Source organism: Neovison vison, chromosome 7 (assembly GCF_020171115.1).
Source record: "Neovison vison isolate M4711 chromosome 7, ASM_NN_V1, whole genome shotgun sequence".
Lineage (NCBI taxonomy): Eukaryota > Metazoa > Chordata > Mammalia > Carnivora > Mustelidae > Neogale > Neogale vison.
Window position 1 is genome coordinate 22,926,301 of NC_058097.1, and position 20,709 is coordinate 22,947,009.

The window sequence follows — 20,709 nt, forward strand, 5'->3', positions numbered from 1 at the left end:
CAAAGCATGCCACACTTAGCATCTCATCCAGTCCTCACAGCAATCCTACTATCTAATACTAACATCATCCTTATTTTTAAAAAGGTTTTATTTATTTGAGAGAGAGAGAGAGTGAGAGAGCGCACAAGCAGGAGGAGGGGAAGAGGGAAGCAGACTCCCCGCTGAATGGGGAACCCGACGTAGGACTCAATCCCAGGACCCTGAGATCATGACCTGAGCTTAAGTCAGATCCTTAACCCATTGAGTCACCCAAGCACCCGATCATCCCTATTTTATATGTGAATAAGGTCACCCTTCCTGTAGCTAGCTGGTATAGACATAGACTTCAGAGGGAATCAAACACGAATATTCATTCTGGTTGTGGTATGTACTGATTAGGTTACTTAAAATGTCCTCTAAGGGTTTTATTTTTCTTTTCTTGGTTCCATAAGAAACCAAAGAGAAGAAGAGGACAGAAGGAAGAGGCATCTAGCATTATTCTTGGTCCACATTTGGTGTTGAGTGCATGCTTGGTGATGATGTTGAATCAGGATTTCTGGGATGTTTAGCAATTCTTGGGAGCCTTTATCATAAAGTCTGCTAGACACTAAAATGTCTGAAATGTCTACAGAGATAGCAAGGGGCTTCTTGAAATAGTTGAGATAGACTTTAAACTGAATTTCAACAAAGTCATTTCTCCCCCATCAAGTTCCTCCCGTTGTGTAATTTCGTAATGTTGTGACATTCTTACCTGTGATCGTACCAAAGGGCTGTATTTATAGCCTATTTTATAAATTCTTATGACTCACTCCATACAGTCTGTCATGAACTGGAACTTTAAAAAATGAGAAAAATATCTCCGCCTCTGTTAGAGCGATGAGATTTAAATGATGCCCAAATGTTTTTTCTAGTTTTCTGCTATTTATAAACTGTTAAGAAAGGGGCCTTCTCTATCATCTTCCAAGTGGAAAGATTATTCAAGTTTTGTGTCATCCAATATGGGGATTATGCTGAGTGTGATGATGATGATGATAAACACATCTCTAGCAATTTTAGAACATATCTTAGAGACTGATTTATGCTTTATTCTTAGTCTGCAACCATAGCTGACCAGTAAAAAAAATTGAGGTTCAGTGAATATATCCCCAAAATAGCAATACATAAATAACAGGATGACTGTCTTCTCATTGTATCATCGGCTAAGAGCGAAGAGAGATCCAGTGTGTCCTCCTTTTTTAATAAAGCCATTAATCCCATCATGAGGGCCTACCTTCATGGCCTCATCTTACAGTAATTACTCCCAAAGACCTCATTTCCTAATACTATTATTAGGATTTCAACCCATGAATTCTGTGGCTACACAAACATTCCATGCACAGCAACCTTCCTTCATTCTGTAAGAAACCAAAGAGAGGAGGACAGAAAAAAGAAGCGGCATCTAGCACTGTGCTTGGTCCCTGAAAATTGGTCCCTGTTTCCATTCTATCCTGTTTTAGTGGATCTCACTACTTATGGGCCAATTTTTCTAAATATGCCTTCGGTTTCTTAAGACACTTTACCTTAGTGGTTTCAGCATTCCATAACCAAAACACAGATCTTGATGTATAAAGAGAATAGCAATAAATGTTGTGAAAAAAAATAATTACTGCATTATCTTGATGCCTAGTGTTTCTTAATGATATCTTATCTGAAAAAGTGTTCTCAAAAGAGGAACGACTAACCTGTGCATTTAAAATTGTTAATTTCGTAGACTCTAGTGTTGTAAAGCTGCTAAAATACCCATTCCGACTTTTAAAAATTATTTCCTAGAGAACCAGCAACCATCTTATTTCTATGGACAGAAACTAACAGGAATCCTCAATATGAACTTTCCTTAACATGAAAACAAAATATTCAGCAGCAACAATAACAACAGATACATGTTGTCTAGGCAAATAGGTGCTTAACAGAAACACACATTTCCTTTGAACTGCCGTAAATAACATGCTGCCTAGTACCGTCCTGCTTTGGGTTTAAGTTTATTGTTTTATGTGATATTTTGTGGCAACTGCTAATTATCATAAGATGTCCAATAAATGTGATGGATTGTCCAATTAACTCTTCATCAGCATCCATTTTTGAAGATGCTACCTATTGAAACTGATGGCAGTTTATGACCTCCGTGTTGCATATGTAGCTAATTACTCCTTGGACAATAATTATTAAGTTTCTTGTGCCTCATTCAGTCATTTTATTTTACAAATTATGATGCCACCGAGTTTCCCAATCCATTTGACTTCACAACTATGACTCTCCAAGGATTACTAAAGGTCTGCTGTGGAATATATGGATCACATAAACATTGAAGTAGATTACAGATGTGTCTGTTTTGTAGGTTTTCCATCGACCGGCACACTGACCTGGAGAGACAATTCAACATTAATGCAGATGATGGAAAGATAACGCTGGCCACACCACTTGACAGAGAATTAAGCGTATGGCACAACATAACAATCATTGCTACCGAAATTAGTAAGTGCCTGGGTTTAATTTCTTCCTTGTCAGACTGGGTTCAGTTTATGCCTAGGGATCACATGGTTGATGTGATCCCTGTTTCCATCAGATATTTTGGCATTGGAACTTATTTTATTGTTCCCATGGAGTCTTTGAATCAATTATCTCCAAAAGAAATAACCTGCCCGGTGGTAAATTACCAAGGATCGCAGTATATGTGGGAAGGAAGCATTCTTATATCCAAATACCCTTATATCACATATCCATTATTCAGCCATTAAAGATAATGTTTTCCACATTAAAATAGGGGGAAAGATTTAGTATGAAAGGTTAGATTTAAAAAAATAGAACTCAAGAATTCTGACTATAATTTCAGTAAATGGGCCAAACATAAATATTACATATAATACAGGAACTACTGTTCGTATATGTATACCACATCCGTCCTATTCACATATGCAGACACAAAACATAGAAGGAAACTTCATACTGTCAATACACATTATTTTGGATAGATAAAATTACAGATGATTTTTTGTTTCATTTTTAGAATTTAGTGTAGTTTACACAGTAACCAAGACTAAAACTGTAACTTGAGTATAATCGTTTTCATAAAATACAGGGGAAAATGTAAGCTTTTTTTTTTTTTTTAAAGAGCATTTTGCAGGATTGTTGAAGTAACATATGTTTGTCTTTCGATTTTCAGTGAGCACAGTTGCTTTGATTACACTAATGGGCACTACTATTGAGTCTCTAAACCAGTAGCTATGTGGTGGAATTTAGTGCCACACCATCTTTGAGAATTTGCCCTCTGCCTCACCAATTTTTTGTTATACAAACACATGCCAAAGGAACGTAATACTCATTTTATTTCCAAACAAAATACATTTTTTTGTGTTATCTGATGTCCTTCTTTCTGTAAAGGACGTGATAAGAACTTTACAGTTGACACAGGTTCAAGGGAGACAGTCAATTCTGAAAGGAGGTGGGAATCTAAATAAGGAAATTAAAATAAACATTAAGAAGAATTCATGGGTATACATACAGTATAGAGGGGGTAGATGACAAGTATAGGATGTGCTCTATACTCTCTCTAAAATCTGCTCTATGTTTTCACAGCTAGTGTGAGAACACGGCAAACATCTCTGAGACACGTGATTAATCTGTGTGTAAAACAAGAATAAGCCATGCCTTTAGGAAGGGCACAGCTTTTCCTTGTTCTGAGATATGGGGGAAATGTCCTCCATGGAGCCCTGTTAAAAAACAAAACAACCAAATGAAAATGTATAAAAAAAGTGAAGATTTAAGATGAAGAGTATCTGTTTTTATATAGTAACTTTAAATGCAAGCAGAGAAAATGCAGCATTCAGGTTAATAGGAAACTTCAACCCTACCCATCGGACCATTCTGGAGAGAGGATGAACTTCGGAAACTCTGGTGTTTTTCTGGTTTAGGAGTAGTATTCCCTTCCCCCGTGTGTTATTCTGGTCAGTTTTTCCCTCGTTAACAGCACGGGATAGAGCAAACAAACTATACCACTTGGTAACTGGTTTATTAAAAAGGTTAACTCCAGACATGGTACAGACAGGAAATTTTTATAATTTACAACGTTGAAGCCACATTATTGCCTTAAGCCTCTGAGAAAAACTGTATACATTTAGATTGCTTTAGGGCTTTATAAAAATGCTCTAAAGGATCAGAGCTTTCTTTAAAGTACGTAGGCAGTAATTACTTTTTAAAGAACCTCCTCATATTGAATACAGCCTAGTTGAGTTATCCTTAATCCACGATACATTTTTTTTTATGAGATGGATGCCTTTACTTAATATTCATCAAGGAGGTCCTAATTATAAGGATCTATGGTACTCCATTCTAAGGAATAAAAATAAATGAAGGCGCAGAGCAGGTGGTTAAGAAACATTTCAGGGACAATACAGAAACAAAAGACTCGTTTGTAAGGAATCACAGACAAGTAAGGAGGCAGACACAAAAGCAGATGCTCCAAGGTAATGAGCTGTTAACTCTGGGGTGACAGGGTACCAACCCAAGTCTGGGGAGACATTCATTTGCTCATTCACTCAATAATTATTTATTGAGTCTATACTACTTGCCAAGCACTCTTCCAGTGACTGGGGATATAGCAGTGAGCAAAAGAGACAAATCCCCGTTCCTCTTGGAGTTTTCCTTCTTGGGGCTCCTGGAAGCACCTGCGTATGAAAGGGTAAGTTGAAATCTGCTAGATATCCATACAGAAAGATAGAGAGGTTAGGAAGAAGGTGAGGCGTGTTGGGAATTCCAGGCAGTTCTGTGTTGATGGTATGGAAAAGTATAGTGATGGAATGCCTCCTATGAATGCGGGATTATATTTATTTATTTATATATTTTTAAAGATTTTATTTATTTATTTGACAGACAGAGATCACAAGTAGGCAGAGAGGCAGGCAGAGAGAGAGGAGGAAGCAGGCTCCCACCTGAGCAAGAGCCCGATGCGGGGCTTGATCCCAGGACCCTGAGATAATGATCCAAGCTGAAGGCAGAGGCTTAACCCACTGAGCCATCCAGGTGCCCCGCAGGATTATATTTAAAAATGAATCATGATACACATGAAAAAAATAAGCCTTTATCTGTACCCATAAAATAATTAGGTAAGATCATTTTTAAAGTGGTAGAGATTATTATTATTAATGAATACAGTGTAATCAAATTATAAAAATATATCAAAACTTAGACCAGATAAAATTTTCTTCATGACTTGAGATAAATCACTCAAATATGTCCCAGATTAAGCTTTACAGTTGGTTCTATGTAGACAATAAATACAGAATGGCTCTGCCCGCATAAAGACTATTGGCTTGTCTATGAACATTTTATTTTATTTATTTATTTTTTAAGTCTTTATTTATTTATTTGACAGAGACAGATCACAGGCAGAAAGGCAGGCAGAGAGAGAGAGGGAGAAGCAGGCTCCCCGCTGAGCAGAGAGCCTGATGTGGGGCTCGATCCCAGGACCCTGGGATCATGACCTGAGCTGAAAGCAGAGGCTTTAACCCACTGAGCCACCCAGGCGCCCCTGGAACTGTGAACTTAGATATCACTCTGTTCTTCTTAGGATGTTAGCCTGTAACTTCTTAGTACCAGCAAGAAAGAAAGTATATAAAAGAACTTGAAATTTTAGCTGTAAAATACCAGCTGAGGTGGGCATAAATTTAAGAACTTTAAAGACTCCACCCCCAAACTACTAGAACTCATACAGCAATTCAGCAACGTGGCAGGATACAAAAGTACAATTAAAGCCATTTTTTCCCCTAAATCATAAAAGGAAGTAGAAATAATAAGATCACAGAGAACGTAAGAAAAATTGGAGTTCTATGAAAATGGCTGAGAATCATGTTTGACTTGGTGTTATTATTTAGCCCATCGTGTAATGTTTATCTTCCAAAGCCACACACCATGTCTTGGGGAAAAAAAAAATATTAAAGGGAGATTTATTGTGTTTGGACAAGTTGAAGATTTAAAACCGCCCAGGACAACAGAACCCTATAGGGGTTCTAATAAAGATAAAGAAATACACATTCCAGAGAGAACAATTTTAAATTGTTCTCTCTGGAATGCCATCTCATCAGCAAAGATTTAAACGAATGAAATAAAGCTTAAAAAAAAAAATAAAAAGGATCTTAGGGACGTCCATCTGTTATCTCTTAATGAGAACGGAGATGTCGTCCTTCATCCTCCTGTGTCAGATTCCCTTGACCAAAGGCGGAGCGGCTTCACTGTGTGTATTACGCAAGTATTGCAGCGGTCATAGATCTAGCTTGCCATCACGATCAACAGGCTCATCTCATTACATGAGCTGGCAGTTAGCTAGCTGTCCCTGTGCTAACAAGAGATTAGGCTTGTAGAGCGAGTCTCCGCTAGTCACAATCCCATTGTCTGCAACTTCAGTGCGCATCTGCTGCTGTTGACCGTGGAGGTGAAGGGTTAAGGTAGGTTCAGCTGACAGTTAAACACTGAAAAAGTATTGTGTCAGCCCTACGATGCACCAAATTCTCCCAACACTCTGAGAAATTAGGTACAATTAATATAATTGACCCTTGAACAGCACAAGTTTGTTCTGCATGGGTCCACTTATTTGCAGAATTTTTTTTTCAGTAAATATATTTGCCATACCATAAATATATTTTCTGTTCCTTCTGATTTTCTTAATAATATTTTCTTTTCTCTAGCTTGCTTTATGATAGGACTGTGGTATATAATACATATAACATACAGAATGCCTGTTAAAAAACTACTGATGTCATCAGTAAAACTTTGGTCAGCAGTAGACTTAATAGTTAAGCTTTTGGTCAGTCAAAAGTTATGCATAGATTTTCAACTGTGCAGAGTCGGGGGGATTGTTGGTGCCCCTAACTACCCCCCACATTGTTTAAGAGTCAACCGTATGCCTTTTTCAGACAAGAAAACGTAACACAGCGAAATAACTTGGCCACGGTTTCACAGAGAGCAAGGGCTGGTTGAGGGGACAAGATGGGTAGGCATGCCATTGACCTGCTGATGACGTTGTTCTCTTCCATGGAAGAAACCTCTCTTACAGCGCTTTCCTTTCAAACTCTTGCTTAAATTGGGCCTCCTGAGCTGCCACATAATTTGCTGAAGCAAGTGAATGAAGTTGTTCCTTTGCACAAAGCAGAAGGCTGGTCGCCCGGACAGGGGCATGTGTGTGGGGGGTAATATCAGATACGCATCAACCACATCAGCCCCTGCTGTTCTAGCGTCTCTAACCAAGGGTAGGAGGATAGCCTCCTGTCCAAAGCAGAGTTCAGACTGGGAATCTGTAACTATTTTAGAGATCAGGAAAATGAGGAACAGAGAATAGAGGACACACAGTAGTGCATTTTAGGGGACGGCAGTTTTAGGTGAAGATCACAGAGAACATGTCTTACGCAGCTGACCTGGATCACCTCCAAGGAAGAGCCCTGGCATCAGGCCAAGACCTGCTGCATCAGAAACTCAAGGTGGCAGCTCAGGAACCCACTTTCCTGAACTCTCCCACATCCTCTCCACCCACACCAGGTCCCCCATCAGAAGTTCCTAAATATCTAACAATGCCTTGAAGGAAGATAGAAAAAGCGATGGTTCTGTTGTTAGCTTTTGTCTTTATTTGCTGTCCTTCCTGTGGTGATTAGGTGGCATCTCCCTGGGCTGTGATGTGGCCTCAGGTCCGTCAGATGACACATAGGGTTCCTCTAGGTTGAACAGGGTGCTAAGACCTACCTACCAGAGCAGCGTGATTAGCAACACAGCTGTGGGGGACATAAAGGACACTGGGGAACCATGGGGAAATCCACTTGCTTTGAATAGTCTTTGCAGGGGTTTTTCAGAGGCATTGAATGCCAATTTTAGAGCAGAGAAGCTGGGGATGTGAGGTGGTACGTGTGGAAACCGCTGACCTTGTGTGCTTGGGAGCCGGCTGCTGGCACAGACAGAAAGCACTACTATTGGCTACCTGGAGGTATTTTAAAGCAGGAAGCATATAATTGCCCATTAAATTAATCTCTTAGACTTAGTGGTAATGCATTGCTCTGGCCCACTACGGTGGGCTGCACACAATATTGCAAATGAAGCTTTTCACTAATGATGACTAAATCTCCCCGGGAAAACACTAGTTTGATAGCACTTAAGAAATGTTGGTTTGTTTTTTGGTTTGTGTTTTTTTTTTTCCCCCCTGGCATAAGGCCCAGTTGCCAGAGTAATTGCTTTGTCCAACCCAGGATACTTAGGAAAAATATATCTTTATAGCTCATTGTTCAGAGAAATCTTGTGTCCTAGAGTTGGCCATGTCCATTGGCCATATAACCTCTGGCAAATTATTTCTCCTCATTCACTCTCATTTTTCGCATCTGTGGAATGGGAATCAAAATTATTCTGTAAAATCTTGGGTGTAGTGAGAATTGAATTAAAAGTAATGGTACCAAACCTATTAGCTCAAAACGCATCTATAACCTCTAGAAACTGATAAATTATTATTATTAATGCAGCCCTAATCCTTAATTTAAATATATATTATTTGGTTTATATTGTATGTTACTCCACCTCCTCTCACAACAACAAAATTGGTAATTACAGTCTGTGGGTCTTTGCTGGGGAAGCTAAACATCTTCATTGCACCGACGAATAGGATAGGTTGGTTCACTGCCCTTCCTTTTGTCCTTGGTTCAGGACGGTAGACCGCCTGCTGGCTAAGGAAAGGCCCTCACGATGAAGCAGGCACATTTTCGGAGAGCCTGCTTGGACAAAAGACTTCAAATTTTGTATCAAGATCGTTTGCAAAATACTTAATCTCTTTCTCTATTGCCTGTGGCATAATAGAGGCTAGAGTTTCATTAGGATCAATGCTGTTCCCTAGTGTAGGATGGAACGGAAGCAGATGAAGGGACACCAGATTACTCTCATAGACGGAAAAGGGAGCTGGAAGCCTGAGGTGGACAGTGAAATTCGGGTGTTGGGGTGGCTAAGGGTCTTCCCAATAACAGGCCATAGCAATAGGACCGAGAATATAGTCCGTCGTCTCAGACAAGCACACAAGTGCTGTAAGGTGGAGATCAGTATTGTTAACAGCAAGGTGATAGTGAAGGGATATGAAAAATAAAATATGTGAAGGTCAAGGGGAAGCTATAGGTTCCTGGAAAAGGGGTCAGCATCCAGTTCCCAGTTCTCCAGAGGGAAGGATTGGAATCAGCGTCATTCTGCACTCCAGGAAGTGCTGAGGCATGTCCGGATGAGTATCGTTGTGGGGGCCCGCACCAGCTTTACCACATCCTCCATAGCCACTCCAGTTCTTCGCGTACTGACTTGGGAATTTTCCCCCAATTCCACTGTGTTCTGCAGCCATTCTCTCAGTATCTTCCCGCAAGTTCTCCATGGTTTTCATCTCTCCCCATCTGTTGTTCTGATCTACTTTAGAAAAGCACGCCTATTGAGACTGGAGATGCGGATTTTAACCAGGAACTTCTTTAGGATGTCACTGGGACTAAGAGCCCCTTAGTCCTGATGTAGAAAAAGACAGGAAGTGAGAGGTTTCTGTCCCTGTCTTGTCCTGGTCTCATTATAAACCACCCACCCCAGAGCCTCAACCATAATTGCAGACGAAGGACAGAAAGGAGGTAAGCAGCTCACTGGCCACTCAGTGCTGCTCTGTGGGTAGCAGATAAGGTGGGGAGGGGGATGCGGAAGGCCCTGGATAGTAGTAGATTGATTAATCTTCAGGCTTTGGTTTCTCTGGGGACAGAAGAATTACAGGGATTCAGGGGGGAAAGTGTAGTTAGTTATCAGTCTGGAAGATCAGATAGTAGTAGATTGATTAATCTTCAGGCTTTGGTTTCTCTGGGGACAGAAGAATTACAGGGATTCGGGGGGAAAGTGTAGTTAGTTATCAGTCTGGAAGTCAAAGAGAACAAGGGAGAATTTTAGTGACCAGGCTTGTAAGCCCCACCTCTGTGATGGAATCATTACTTTTGTCACTTATCTCTGTGGGCAAGGTACTTACCTTCTCTCTGTGGTTCAGTTTCCCTGTGTGTAAAATGGGGAACGCCTTGGTGTACCCTCAGACATATAAGATGGCGAGTAAGTATATTTAAGTGGTAACATTGTGCTGGACAGTGTAAAATTGTTAATGGACACAGGACCGGTTCTGCGTTCAGGTTCAGCTGCCTGCTGGTTTAAAGGCAGACATGAGAGGGGTGCCTCGGCGGCTCAGTTGGCTAAGCATCTGACTTGATTTTGGCTCAGGTCACGATCTCAGGGTTGTGAGATCAAGTCCTGTGTTGGGCTCCATGCTCCGCGTGGTGTCTGCTTGACATTCTCTCTTTCTCTGGCTTGTGTGCATGCATGCTCGCTTTCTCTCTCTCTCTCTCAAATAAACAAATAAATATTTAAAAATAAAGGCAAAGGTGGGAAGGTGGTAGGGTAACGTTCTAAAGAACATCATCCCAGTCCAGGTGAAGCGGGAGGGTGTTTTTTGTTGTTGTTGTTTTTTCTTAAAGATTGTATTTATTTGAGACAACACAAGAGAGAGCATGAGAGAGAGCACAGAAGTAGAGGGGAGGGTCAGAGGGAGAGGGACAAGCAGACTCCCTGCTGAGCAGGGAGCCCAGCACTGGATCCCAGGACCTTGGGATCATGACCTGAACTGAAGTCAGACGCTTAACCCACCCAAGCCACCCAGGTACCCCAAAGCGGGAGGGTTTTTATTTTATTTTATTTTATTTTACTTTTAAGATTTTGTTTATTTGAGAGAGAGAGAGAGAGGTGGGGGGAGGGGAGGGAGGGGAGGGAGATATTCTGTCCGTTCCACACTGAGGGCAGAGCCAACTTGGGGCTCAGTCTCACCATCCTGAGATCATGACTTGATCCCTAAACCAAGAGTCTCTGAAGCAAATGAGCCACCCAGGTGGCCCTGAAGCAGGGTTTTTTGTTTTTTTGGTTTTTTTTCTCTTTTTTAAGGGAAAGCCACGGGATATTGTAGGGGGAGCCCCGTGCAGACGCTGGTGCGCAGCGGTTAATCCTTTGTTCTTGCAAGGCTTCCAGATTCTGCCACTCTGCCGGTAATCAAGGCTCCCAGGTGTTTCTCAGTAAAGAAGCCCCCTGCATCGCGAGATACGCGTGCTGTTAAGGCAGTCCAGACTCCTCCCCCTGCACCAGCACTGAGAATTCCAGGGTGCGTGGAGTAGGCCAGTCTGTGGTTGCTGTTTTCATGTGCTGTCAGGCCTCCTTGTCTGGGAGGTCCGGTCCTCTGTTCGTTTCCGCCAGCCGTCGGCACGATCGCAAGGGAAGCAGGTTAGTTTTGCTACGGGCTATGGTGTGGAGGGCAGCAAGCAAGGAGTTAATAATGCTGAAGCAAGTTCACCTTTAAGACTGGTTGTTGTGCTGTGGTGTTGATGATAATGGCAATCCAATATTGATTAGTTTAACAGTCAAGTAAACATCACTTTTATCCTATTGTATGATAAAAGAGGAGGTACCCAAAAGGGCCTTGTCATCAGCCGAAACACCCAACTTCGTTCCGAGGATCTACCCAGTTGTGAGTTTGTTCCGGAAGTTTCATCTTGAAATTATTTGGGGAATGTAATTTTCTACATGATACCTACTGGGTAGAAGTGTCCTTCCTCGGTCAGCCCTAAGCATTCTGGCCGGGCTCTCAACCTGAAAAGTTCCCTGAGGTTATGGGCAGTGCTTCCACTGCTTGCACAGCAAGTAGTAGTGGCTATTTGAAGTTGTTGTGATGTTGTGTTTGTGATATTTGAAGTTTGTTGTGAGAGTTAAAGAGAATAATACAGATCAAGGGCGTCAGACAGAGCCCAGCACATAGTAAGTAAGTCATCAGGAGCGTTGTCTTCCCTCTCTTGGGCTTTCCCCTTTCCTGTCCCTTCTTTTCTCTGACCTCCTCCAGATTAACCTCAGGCTAAACCTGATGCTTACCTGTTCTCCCATCCCTTGTGATCTCCTTTGTCGTACAGCTAAACATTCTACTGGTCACTCAATCCGCCCCCCCTTCATTTTTCCCAGCCACTTGGGCTTAGGGAGAAAGGAGACCAAAGTGGTCATAGGAACACGGTGACTAGTATTGGTTTCCCTTTGTGGCATAATAAACCGTGTCTAAACTTAGCGGCTTAAAATAATAAGCATGCAGTTCTTCTGGTTTGAATTGGCTTTGCTAATCTTTCTGGTGGCTTGTCTGGGGGAGGCAGGCTGGTTAGACCAGGTGCCGCAGGGGGCCCGGCTGTTCTCCGTTCCACGTGTCTCTCATCCTCTGGTGGGCTAGCTCAGCTCCTCTGCCGGAGTGCTCAGTGTGCAAGGAACAGCCGAAGACTGGTGAAGAAGCACTTCTCAAGTCTCTGTTTGCATCCCATTTGCAGTTACCTCACTGGCCAAAACATGTCCTATAACGAAGAAAAGAGGTTCTTTTCTTTGGTTATATGGGGGGGGAGGCGCCTGGGTGCCTCAGTTAATGAAGCGCCTGACTCCTGATTTTGGCTGAGGTTATGATCCCAGAGTTGTGGAACTGAGCTTGTGCTGGGCATGGAGCCTGCTTAAGATTCTCTCTCTCCTTCTTGCTCTGCAAACCCCCGCCTCCCCACTAAATAAATTAAAAAAAAAAAAAAAAAAAAAAACTTGTGTTTAAAAAAAAAGAGGTTCAAGGAGTGGAGGAACAATAACCACCTCCTAAGAGAAGGAGTTGAAAATATGGCCATTTTTTTCTTCTCTCTTTTTAAAATGTAATTCATGCCAGGATGTTGAATCTCCATATATGTGACCGAGAAGTGATGATTTCTAGCCTGTGCATAGACTCCCCTCTCTTTCTTCCAGAATCCTCAGTATACTACACAGGAGTCCAAATTCTTTGCTCCAAAGCCCTACCTATCTAGGAGAAAGGATTCGACATAGTATCTCTGGTAGCCATCAACTGGTTAACTGTGGGTTTGTTTGGTTTTGGTTTTGGTTTTGGTTTTGGTTTTGGTTTTGGTTTTTTTAGAATTTGAACAGTAAACCTATTGGTGCTCTTACAGTGCTAACAAGAGCTTCTACGCAAGTGTTAATAAGCATTAACTGTTACTGTTACTATCTCCTGATGACCAAACCGAGTCAGGTTTCTTTGTTGTTATGTTCTGACAGATCCATGCTCTTTTCCTTCAAATGACAGGTTAAGCTTATACATGACCACTTGCTTGCATATGGCTTTGGGAACACCCTCTGAAAGGAGAAATAAGTGAAGTCCTTGTTCCCATGAAACAATTTATTATTGCTTTATTATTGGTCACTGTTTTATTCTGGGAGCCTAGCCTAGTACTTGGTGCTCCCAATAAATATTTGTTAAATTCATGAATGAGTAAAGGAAATGAGGTATTAATACCACCGGAGAGTATCCTGATGAGTTCTGACTCTAAATGCATACTATTAATTGAGGCGTGAAAAGGATCTTTGATTTAATATACATCACTCAGCTCTGTGTTTAAAGTCGCAGGCAGACAGGGGCGCCTGGGTGGCTCAGTGGGTTAAAGCCTCTGCCTTCGGCTCAGGTCATGATCCAGGAGTCCTGAGTTTGAGCCCTGCATCGGGCTCTCTGCTTAGCAGGGAGCCTGCTTCCTCCTCTCTCTCTCTCTCTCTCTCTCTCTCTCTCTCTCTCTGCCTGCCTCTCTGCTTACTTGTGATCTCTGTCAAATAAATAAAATCTTTAAAAAAAAAAAGTCTCAGGCAGACAGACATACATGCACTATGGCTTTGTGGATTTTCTGAAGTCCTGCTTTCCTCAGTGACTGAAGCTGAGAAATAAAGGTCAAGAAGAATTGTGCTCTCCTTATATGAAAACTGTGGGCCATTGACTGTGTTCAGAGGGATGAATTCCCATAGAATATTAATTAATCGTAGGAGTCAGAAACCATGAGAAAGGTGCTGGCAGAGGGGAGCCCCGAGTCCCCTCTCATTCCCCAAGGAGCCAGGCTTCTAAGAAACTTTATTTCTCTTTCCTTCTGAGCCTTAAGGCAAGCCCTGAATAATGCCAGCCTACACTTCATTACCCAGCAAGCCCGTTTATCACTTAATCTGATCTGTATTGAACAACTGGAAGCAGGTTACAAAGCAGCAAAGCCAAGAATGAAAATGCAGCGCATTTTCTGATTACAGGAATCCCTAATCCAAAGCTTAGAAACCGGGTCTAAAAATAGGCACCGGTTCTGTCTTTTTTATACACCCTCACCCACCTCGTATTTCGGTGCCAGGTCAGGTGACCCTTGAGCCAGATGGTAGACATCAAAGCTATGGCCCCTTGCTTCCATCTCTAATGGGTGGCAAGGCATTGGTTACGCTCTATCCTTACTTAACGCTGGTGATACTTTCTGGTTCCTGGAGTCTCTGTGATACAAGGGTCCACCTCCCCTGTGACCCAAGGCCAGAGGTTCTAGGGTTCTAGAAGAAACTAGGAAGAAACTAAGGCTAGAGGTTCTAGAGAAACTAGGATGTGTTGCATCTGCTCCTTTTATGACTGCCCAATTTATCTACCCACAAATTCCAATCACCAAAAACCAACAAAAACTAACATCCTTTTAGCACCAGATTTGGGTCGGGCATTGAGTAGAGTGGTTCACAAGCACTGTTTTGTTGGAGCGCTACTGAACCCCATCGAAGAATGGAGAGGAAGTCCTCTGAGATGTGCAATGATCACTCCATGCCTACATAGCTAGAATTCAGAAAGAGAGTCTTGCCAAACATAAGGCTTTCATATTCTCCTATCAGTATGACTTTTCGTAAAGTTTCAAAGACAAAGAAATACCCAAACAGCTAGGGTTCAGCATATTTCAGCAAGTACTCCACGTGCACCTACCGTGTTAAGAATTGGGCACTTGGAACACAGTAAGACATGACTCCTTTCTCTTTGAGCCTTAATAGTGCGTGCCTAAAGTGAAGAGCTTTTCTCTCAAGCACGCATTTGAAACTCAAATGTATAATTTCCTGAAAAGCAGGGTGAGACTTCTCCATTGGGCAGGGAAGACCGTGTTCTCCGGGAGGGTTCCTTGCAGAAGGTATATTTTCATCAGGATCATGAGTAACCATAGGCTTTTTGTCAGCATTCACAAATAAAGTACATCTTGATCAAGCAGAGGAGAGTTGAGAATATCTTCTAGAGATGAGAGAAATCAAGAAGGAGAAGAAGATACTGTTGGAAAATTAAGTGAAGCAAATTATGGTTGACTTCTGATGACAGAGCAAGGAGATTATCGTACTCTGTTTCCGAGGGGCCCATCATACACATTATGATACCAAAATAAGGAAAACCTAGGGCACAGAATACAAAGATTCAGATTTAGGAGAATAGGCTATTGGAATGGAGAGTCTGAGATGTGGAGAGTAGAGGGGGGCAGAATATGGCTAGGATGCTGTTTTTTGTTTTTAATACCAGTGCAGTTAACATACAGTGTTAACATTAGTCTCAGTGATTCACACGTCAGTGATTCACGCTTCCATACATTCCTCAGTGCTCATCAAGATCCGTGTACTGTTTAATTCCATTCATCTATTTCACCCATCCCCCCACCCCCAAGGCACCTCTCCTCCGGTAACCATCAGTTTGTTCTCTGTAATGAAGACTCTGTTTTTTGGTTTGTCTCCCCCCTCCCCACTTTGTTCGTTTGTTTCTTAAATTTGACACGGGAGTGAAATCACCTAGTATTTTCTTTCTCTGGCCCATTTCACTTAGCATTATACTCTTTAGATCCCTGCCTGTCGTGGCAAATGGCAAGATTTCATTCTTTTATTATAACAGATGAATACTCCATTGTACATATGTGCCACACCTTCTTCGTCCATTCATTTAGTGACGGACACTTGGGCTGCTTCCACAACTTGGGTATTGGAAATAACAATGCAATAAACATAGGGTCGCCTGTATGCTTGTGAATCATTGTTTTTGTTTTCATCGGGTAAAATACCAGGTAGTGGAATGACTGATCATATGGTAGTTCCATTTTTTTAGTTTTATGGGAACTGCCATACTCTTCCACAGTGGCTTGCACCGGCTTACATTCCCTCCAACAAAACACGGGTATTCCTTTTATCCATCCTTGCAATGTTTGTTGGGTGTTTCTTTCTTTCTTTCTTTTTTTAATTTTAGCCATTCTCACAGGTGTGAGGTGAGAGTGTGGCCTTGATTTGCATCTCTCTGACAATGAGTGATGTTGAACATCTTTTCATGTGTCTATAGAACATTTATATGTCTTCTTAGGAGAAAATATCTGTTCATGTCCTCTACCCCCCTTTTTTAAAATGAATTATTTGGTTTTCTTTTTTTTTTTTTAGTATGTTGATTAGTATCCATCCTTTATTTATTTTGGATACTAACACTTTATCAGATATGTCATTTGCAAATATCTTCTCCCATTCCATTGGCTGTCTTAGTATTCCTGATTTTCTCCACTGTGCCAAAGCTTTTTTTTTTTTTTTAAATGTAGTCCCAGTAGTTTTTTACTTTTGCTTCCTTTGCCTCGGGTGACATATCTAGAAAAATATCGGTACAGCTGATGTCAGACCAATTACTGCCTGTGCTCTCTTCAGGGATTTTTAGGATTTCAGGTCTCACGTTTAGGTCCTTAATCCATTTGGAGTTTCTTTTTGCGTATGGTTTAAGAAAGTGGTCTAGTTTCATTCTTTTGCATGTTGCTGTCCAGTTTTTTCAACATCGTTTGATGAAGAGACTATCATTTTCCCATTGTGTATTCTTTCTTCTTTTATGGAAGATGAACTGCCTGAGGTTTCGTGATTTTGTGTGTGTGTGTGTGTGTGTGTGTGTGTGGTTTTTTTCCTGGGCTCACTGTTCAGTTCCCTTGATCTGTGTGTCTGTTTTGGTGCCCTGCCATGGTGTTTTGATTGCTACAGCTTTGTAGTGTAGCTTGTAATCTGGGACTTAGACACCTCCAGTTTTGTTCTTTTTTAAGACGGCTTTGGTTGTCTGGGGTCTTGGGTTCCCTACAAACTTTAGGATTATTTGTTCTCATTCTGTGAAAAATGCTGTTGCTATTTTTGATAGGGAATGGATTAAATCTGTAGATTTCTTTGGGTAGTATAGATATTTTAACAATATTTATTGTTCCAATCCGTGAACATGGATATCTTTCCATTTGTGTCAGTTTCTTTCTTTAGTATTTTCTGGTTTTAAGAGTTCGGGTTTTTCACCTCCTTGGTTAAGCTTATTCATAGGTATTTTATTTTTTGTAACTGGGACTGTTAATTTCTCTTACTGCTGCTTCATTATTAGTATATAGAAATGTAATAGACTTCTGTATATTGATTTTTGTATCCTGTAACATTAGTGAATTTATCAATTCTAATGATTTTAGGTGGCATCTTTAAGGATTTTCTATCTATGGTTTCATGTATACTGCAAAGAGTGGAAGTCTTACCTTCTTATCAATTTGGAGTCCTTCTCTTTTTGTTTGATTACTATGGCTAGGACTTCAGTACCATGTTGAATAAAAGTGTTGCAAGTGGAAATCCTTAGATTATTGGTGATATTAGGGGAAAAGTTATCAGGTTTTTGTTGCTGTTCTTATATATCATTGAGTATGATGTTACATTCAATGGTGGGTTTTTCATACACTCAATGGTGGATATATGTTCTTTATCATGGTAAGGTATGTTCCCTCCAAATCCACTATGTTGAGGGTTTTCATCATGAATAGGTATAATTTGTCAAGTGTTTTTTTCTGCGTCTATTGAAATGATCATATGGTTGTATTTTTTTCTCTAACTATTGTGATGTACCGTGTTTATTGACTTTCAAATATTGATCTGCCCTTGCATCCCAGGGATAAATCCCACTTGATTGTGGTAAGTGATTTTTTTTTTTATTGCATTGTTAGATACAGTTTGTTAATATTTTGTTGAGGGTTTTGCATCCATGTTCATCAGAGGTGGTGGCTTGCAGTTCTCTTTTTTTGTATTATCTACCTGGTTTTGGTATCAGGGTAATTAATTTGGGAGTCTTGCTTCTTCTGTTTTTTTTGTTTGTTTGTTTTGGTTTTGGTTTTTTCTTTCTTTCTTTCTTTCTTTTTTTTTTTTTTTTTTTGGCATATTTTAAGATTAAGTAGTATCTCTTCTTTAAATATTTGGTAGAATTTACCTGTGAAGCCTTCTGATCCTGAACTTGTGTTTGTTGGGAGTTTGTGATTACTGATTAAATTTCATTGGTGGTAATAGGTCATCTTTCATTCATTATTTATTACTGTTATGGGATATGATAGGTATTGGTTATTTCTATTTCTTCATTTCAGATTTCTTTTGAGTCCCCCCCCCACCTTTTTTTTTTTTTAATGAGTCTAAATATATATAATTTTTTTCCATCTTTTTAAAGAAGCAGTTGCTGGATTCAAGATATTTTGGTTCTTTTTGGTTATTTCTTTCTGCTCTCATCTTTATTATTTCCTTTGTTATGTTGGTTTTGAGTTTTAGTCCTCTTTTTCTAGCTCCTTCAGGTATAGGGTTATGTTATTTGAGATTTTTCTTCTTGAGGTTGGCCTGCATTGCTATAAACTTCCCTCTTAAATCAGCTTTGGCTGCATACCAAAGATGTTTGGACCATTGTGTTTTCATTTTCATTTGTCTCCAGGTACTTTTTTTTTTTTCATCTCCTCTTAGATTTGTCTTGACCCATTCTTTGTTTAGTACCATGTTATTTAAACTCCATGAATTTGTGTTCCTTACTGAATTTTTCTTGTGGTTGATTTCTAATTTCATAACCTTGTCAGAAAAGATGCATGGTAGGATTTCAGTCATTTTGAATTTTTCAAGACAGTTTGGTGGCCTGGTATACGATCTGTTCTGGTTTAAGTTCCATGTACACCTTGAAAAGGGTATGTATTGTGCTATTTTAGGATGGAAAGTTCTGAATAGATCTGTAAAAGCCATCTGGTCCAGCAAGTCATCCAAAGCTACTCTTTACTTGTTGAATTTTCTGCTTAGATGATCTGTCCATTGATATAAGTGGGGTATTCAAGTCAATCCATTGATGTAAGTGGGGAATTCAAGTCCCCTACTATTACTGATTATTTCCTTTATGTGTGTTATTAGCTGCTTTATGTATTTGGTGCTCCCATGTCAGGTACATAAACTTTTACAGTTGTCATATCTTACTGGATTATTCCCCTTGTGATTATATAATGATTTCCTTTCTCTCATATTAAAGCCTTCGTTGTAAAATCTGTTTTGTCCAATGTATTACTAACCCAGATTTCTGTTCACATTCATTTGTATAATGAATGTTTATCCTCCCTTCACTTTGAATATGCATGTCTTTAAGTCTAAAATGAGTATCTTGTATACATATAAATGAGTTTACTTTTTTTTTTTTTTTTTTAAAATCCTGTGACCCTATTTCTCTTGGAGCATTTAGTCCATTTACATTTAAGGTAATTATTGCTAGGAGGTGTATACTTATTGACACTTTTTTACTTGTTTTATGGGTTTTTTTGTAGTTCTTCTCTGCTTCTGCTCTTGATCTTTCTTCTCCCAATTAGTTGGCTTTCCTCAATGATGGCCTTGGATTCACTGCTTTCTTCTCATTTTTTGCTATTACTGGTTTTTGATTTGTGGTTACGGTTGGGTTTTTATATAACATGTCATGCATATAGCAGTCTGTATTAAGTTGATGATCACTTAAGTTTGAACCCATGGTTTACTCCTCCCCCATCATGTTTTAAGTATATGGTGGCATACTTTACATTCATTTATTTTGTCAATGCCTTGAGTGATTTTTGTAGATACACTTTTAGTGTTTTTGTGTTCCTACATTTTTTTTTTCCTGCTTATAGTCTTTCTTTTCTGCTCAGTAGATCCCTTTTAACATTCTTGTGGGGCTAGTTTAGTGCTCATAAATTCCTTTAGCTTGTGTTTATCCAGGAGACTCTTTATCTCTCTTTGTGTTCTGAATGATAGCTTTGCTCTATACAGAGTATTCTTGAATGCAGGTGTTTTTTTGTTTTGTTTTGTGTTTTTTCCTTTTGGTGCTTTGAATATATCATGCCACCCTTTTTGTCCTGCAGAGTTTCCGTTAAAGTATCAGCTATTAGCCTTACATGGTTTCCTTTGTATGTAATAGCTTTCCTTTTTCTTGGTGCTTTAAAAATTCTCTTTATCTCTACTTTTTAGCCATTTTAAGTATTATATGTTTTGGTTTGATTTTTGTTGAGGGCTCTCTGTGAGTACTGGATCTGGGCTTTTCTTTCCTTCCACAGATTAGGGAAGTTTTAAGTTACTATTTTTTTCCAAATAAATTTGCTGTCCCCTTTTTTCTCTCTTGTCCTTCTGGGATCCCTATAATGCAAATGTTGCTGTGCTTGATGGTGTTACTGAATTCCCTATTTTCATTTTTACTCTCTCCCCACCCCTCCTGTTCAGCTTGATTGCCTAGCATTACTCTGTCCTCTGGGTTTTTGATAAATACTTCTGCTTCCTCTAGTCTACTTTGTTTATTCTATCTTGCACATTTTTAATGTCAGTTATTGAGTTCTTCATCTCTGGTTGGTTTTTTCCTATATTTTCTCTCCTTATTAAGGGTCTCACTGATGCCCTCCATTTTTCTCTCAAGCCTAGGGAATATCTTTATAACCATTTCTTTAAGTTCTCTAGCAGACATATTAGCTTATCTTGATTTCATTTAACTCTCTTGCTATGACTTTATGCTGATCATTCATTAGG

At 40.1% G+C, this 20,709-nt stretch overlaps 1 protein-coding gene across 2 annotated transcripts in view; it reads left to right on the forward strand.

Annotated features, from left to right (window-relative positions):
* CDH8 (cadherin 8) overlaps window positions 1-20,709 on the forward strand; it is a 380,375-nt gene that overhangs the window by 232,696 nt on the left and 126,970 nt on the right. For both annotated transcript variants that reach the window (XM_044256018.1, XM_044256020.1), the window contains one exon: window positions 2,354-2,490. In XM_044256018.1, the coding sequence (XP_044111953.1) occupies window positions 2,354-2,490 (137 nt within the window). The remainder of the gene's footprint in view (window positions 1-2,353; window positions 2,491-20,709) is intronic.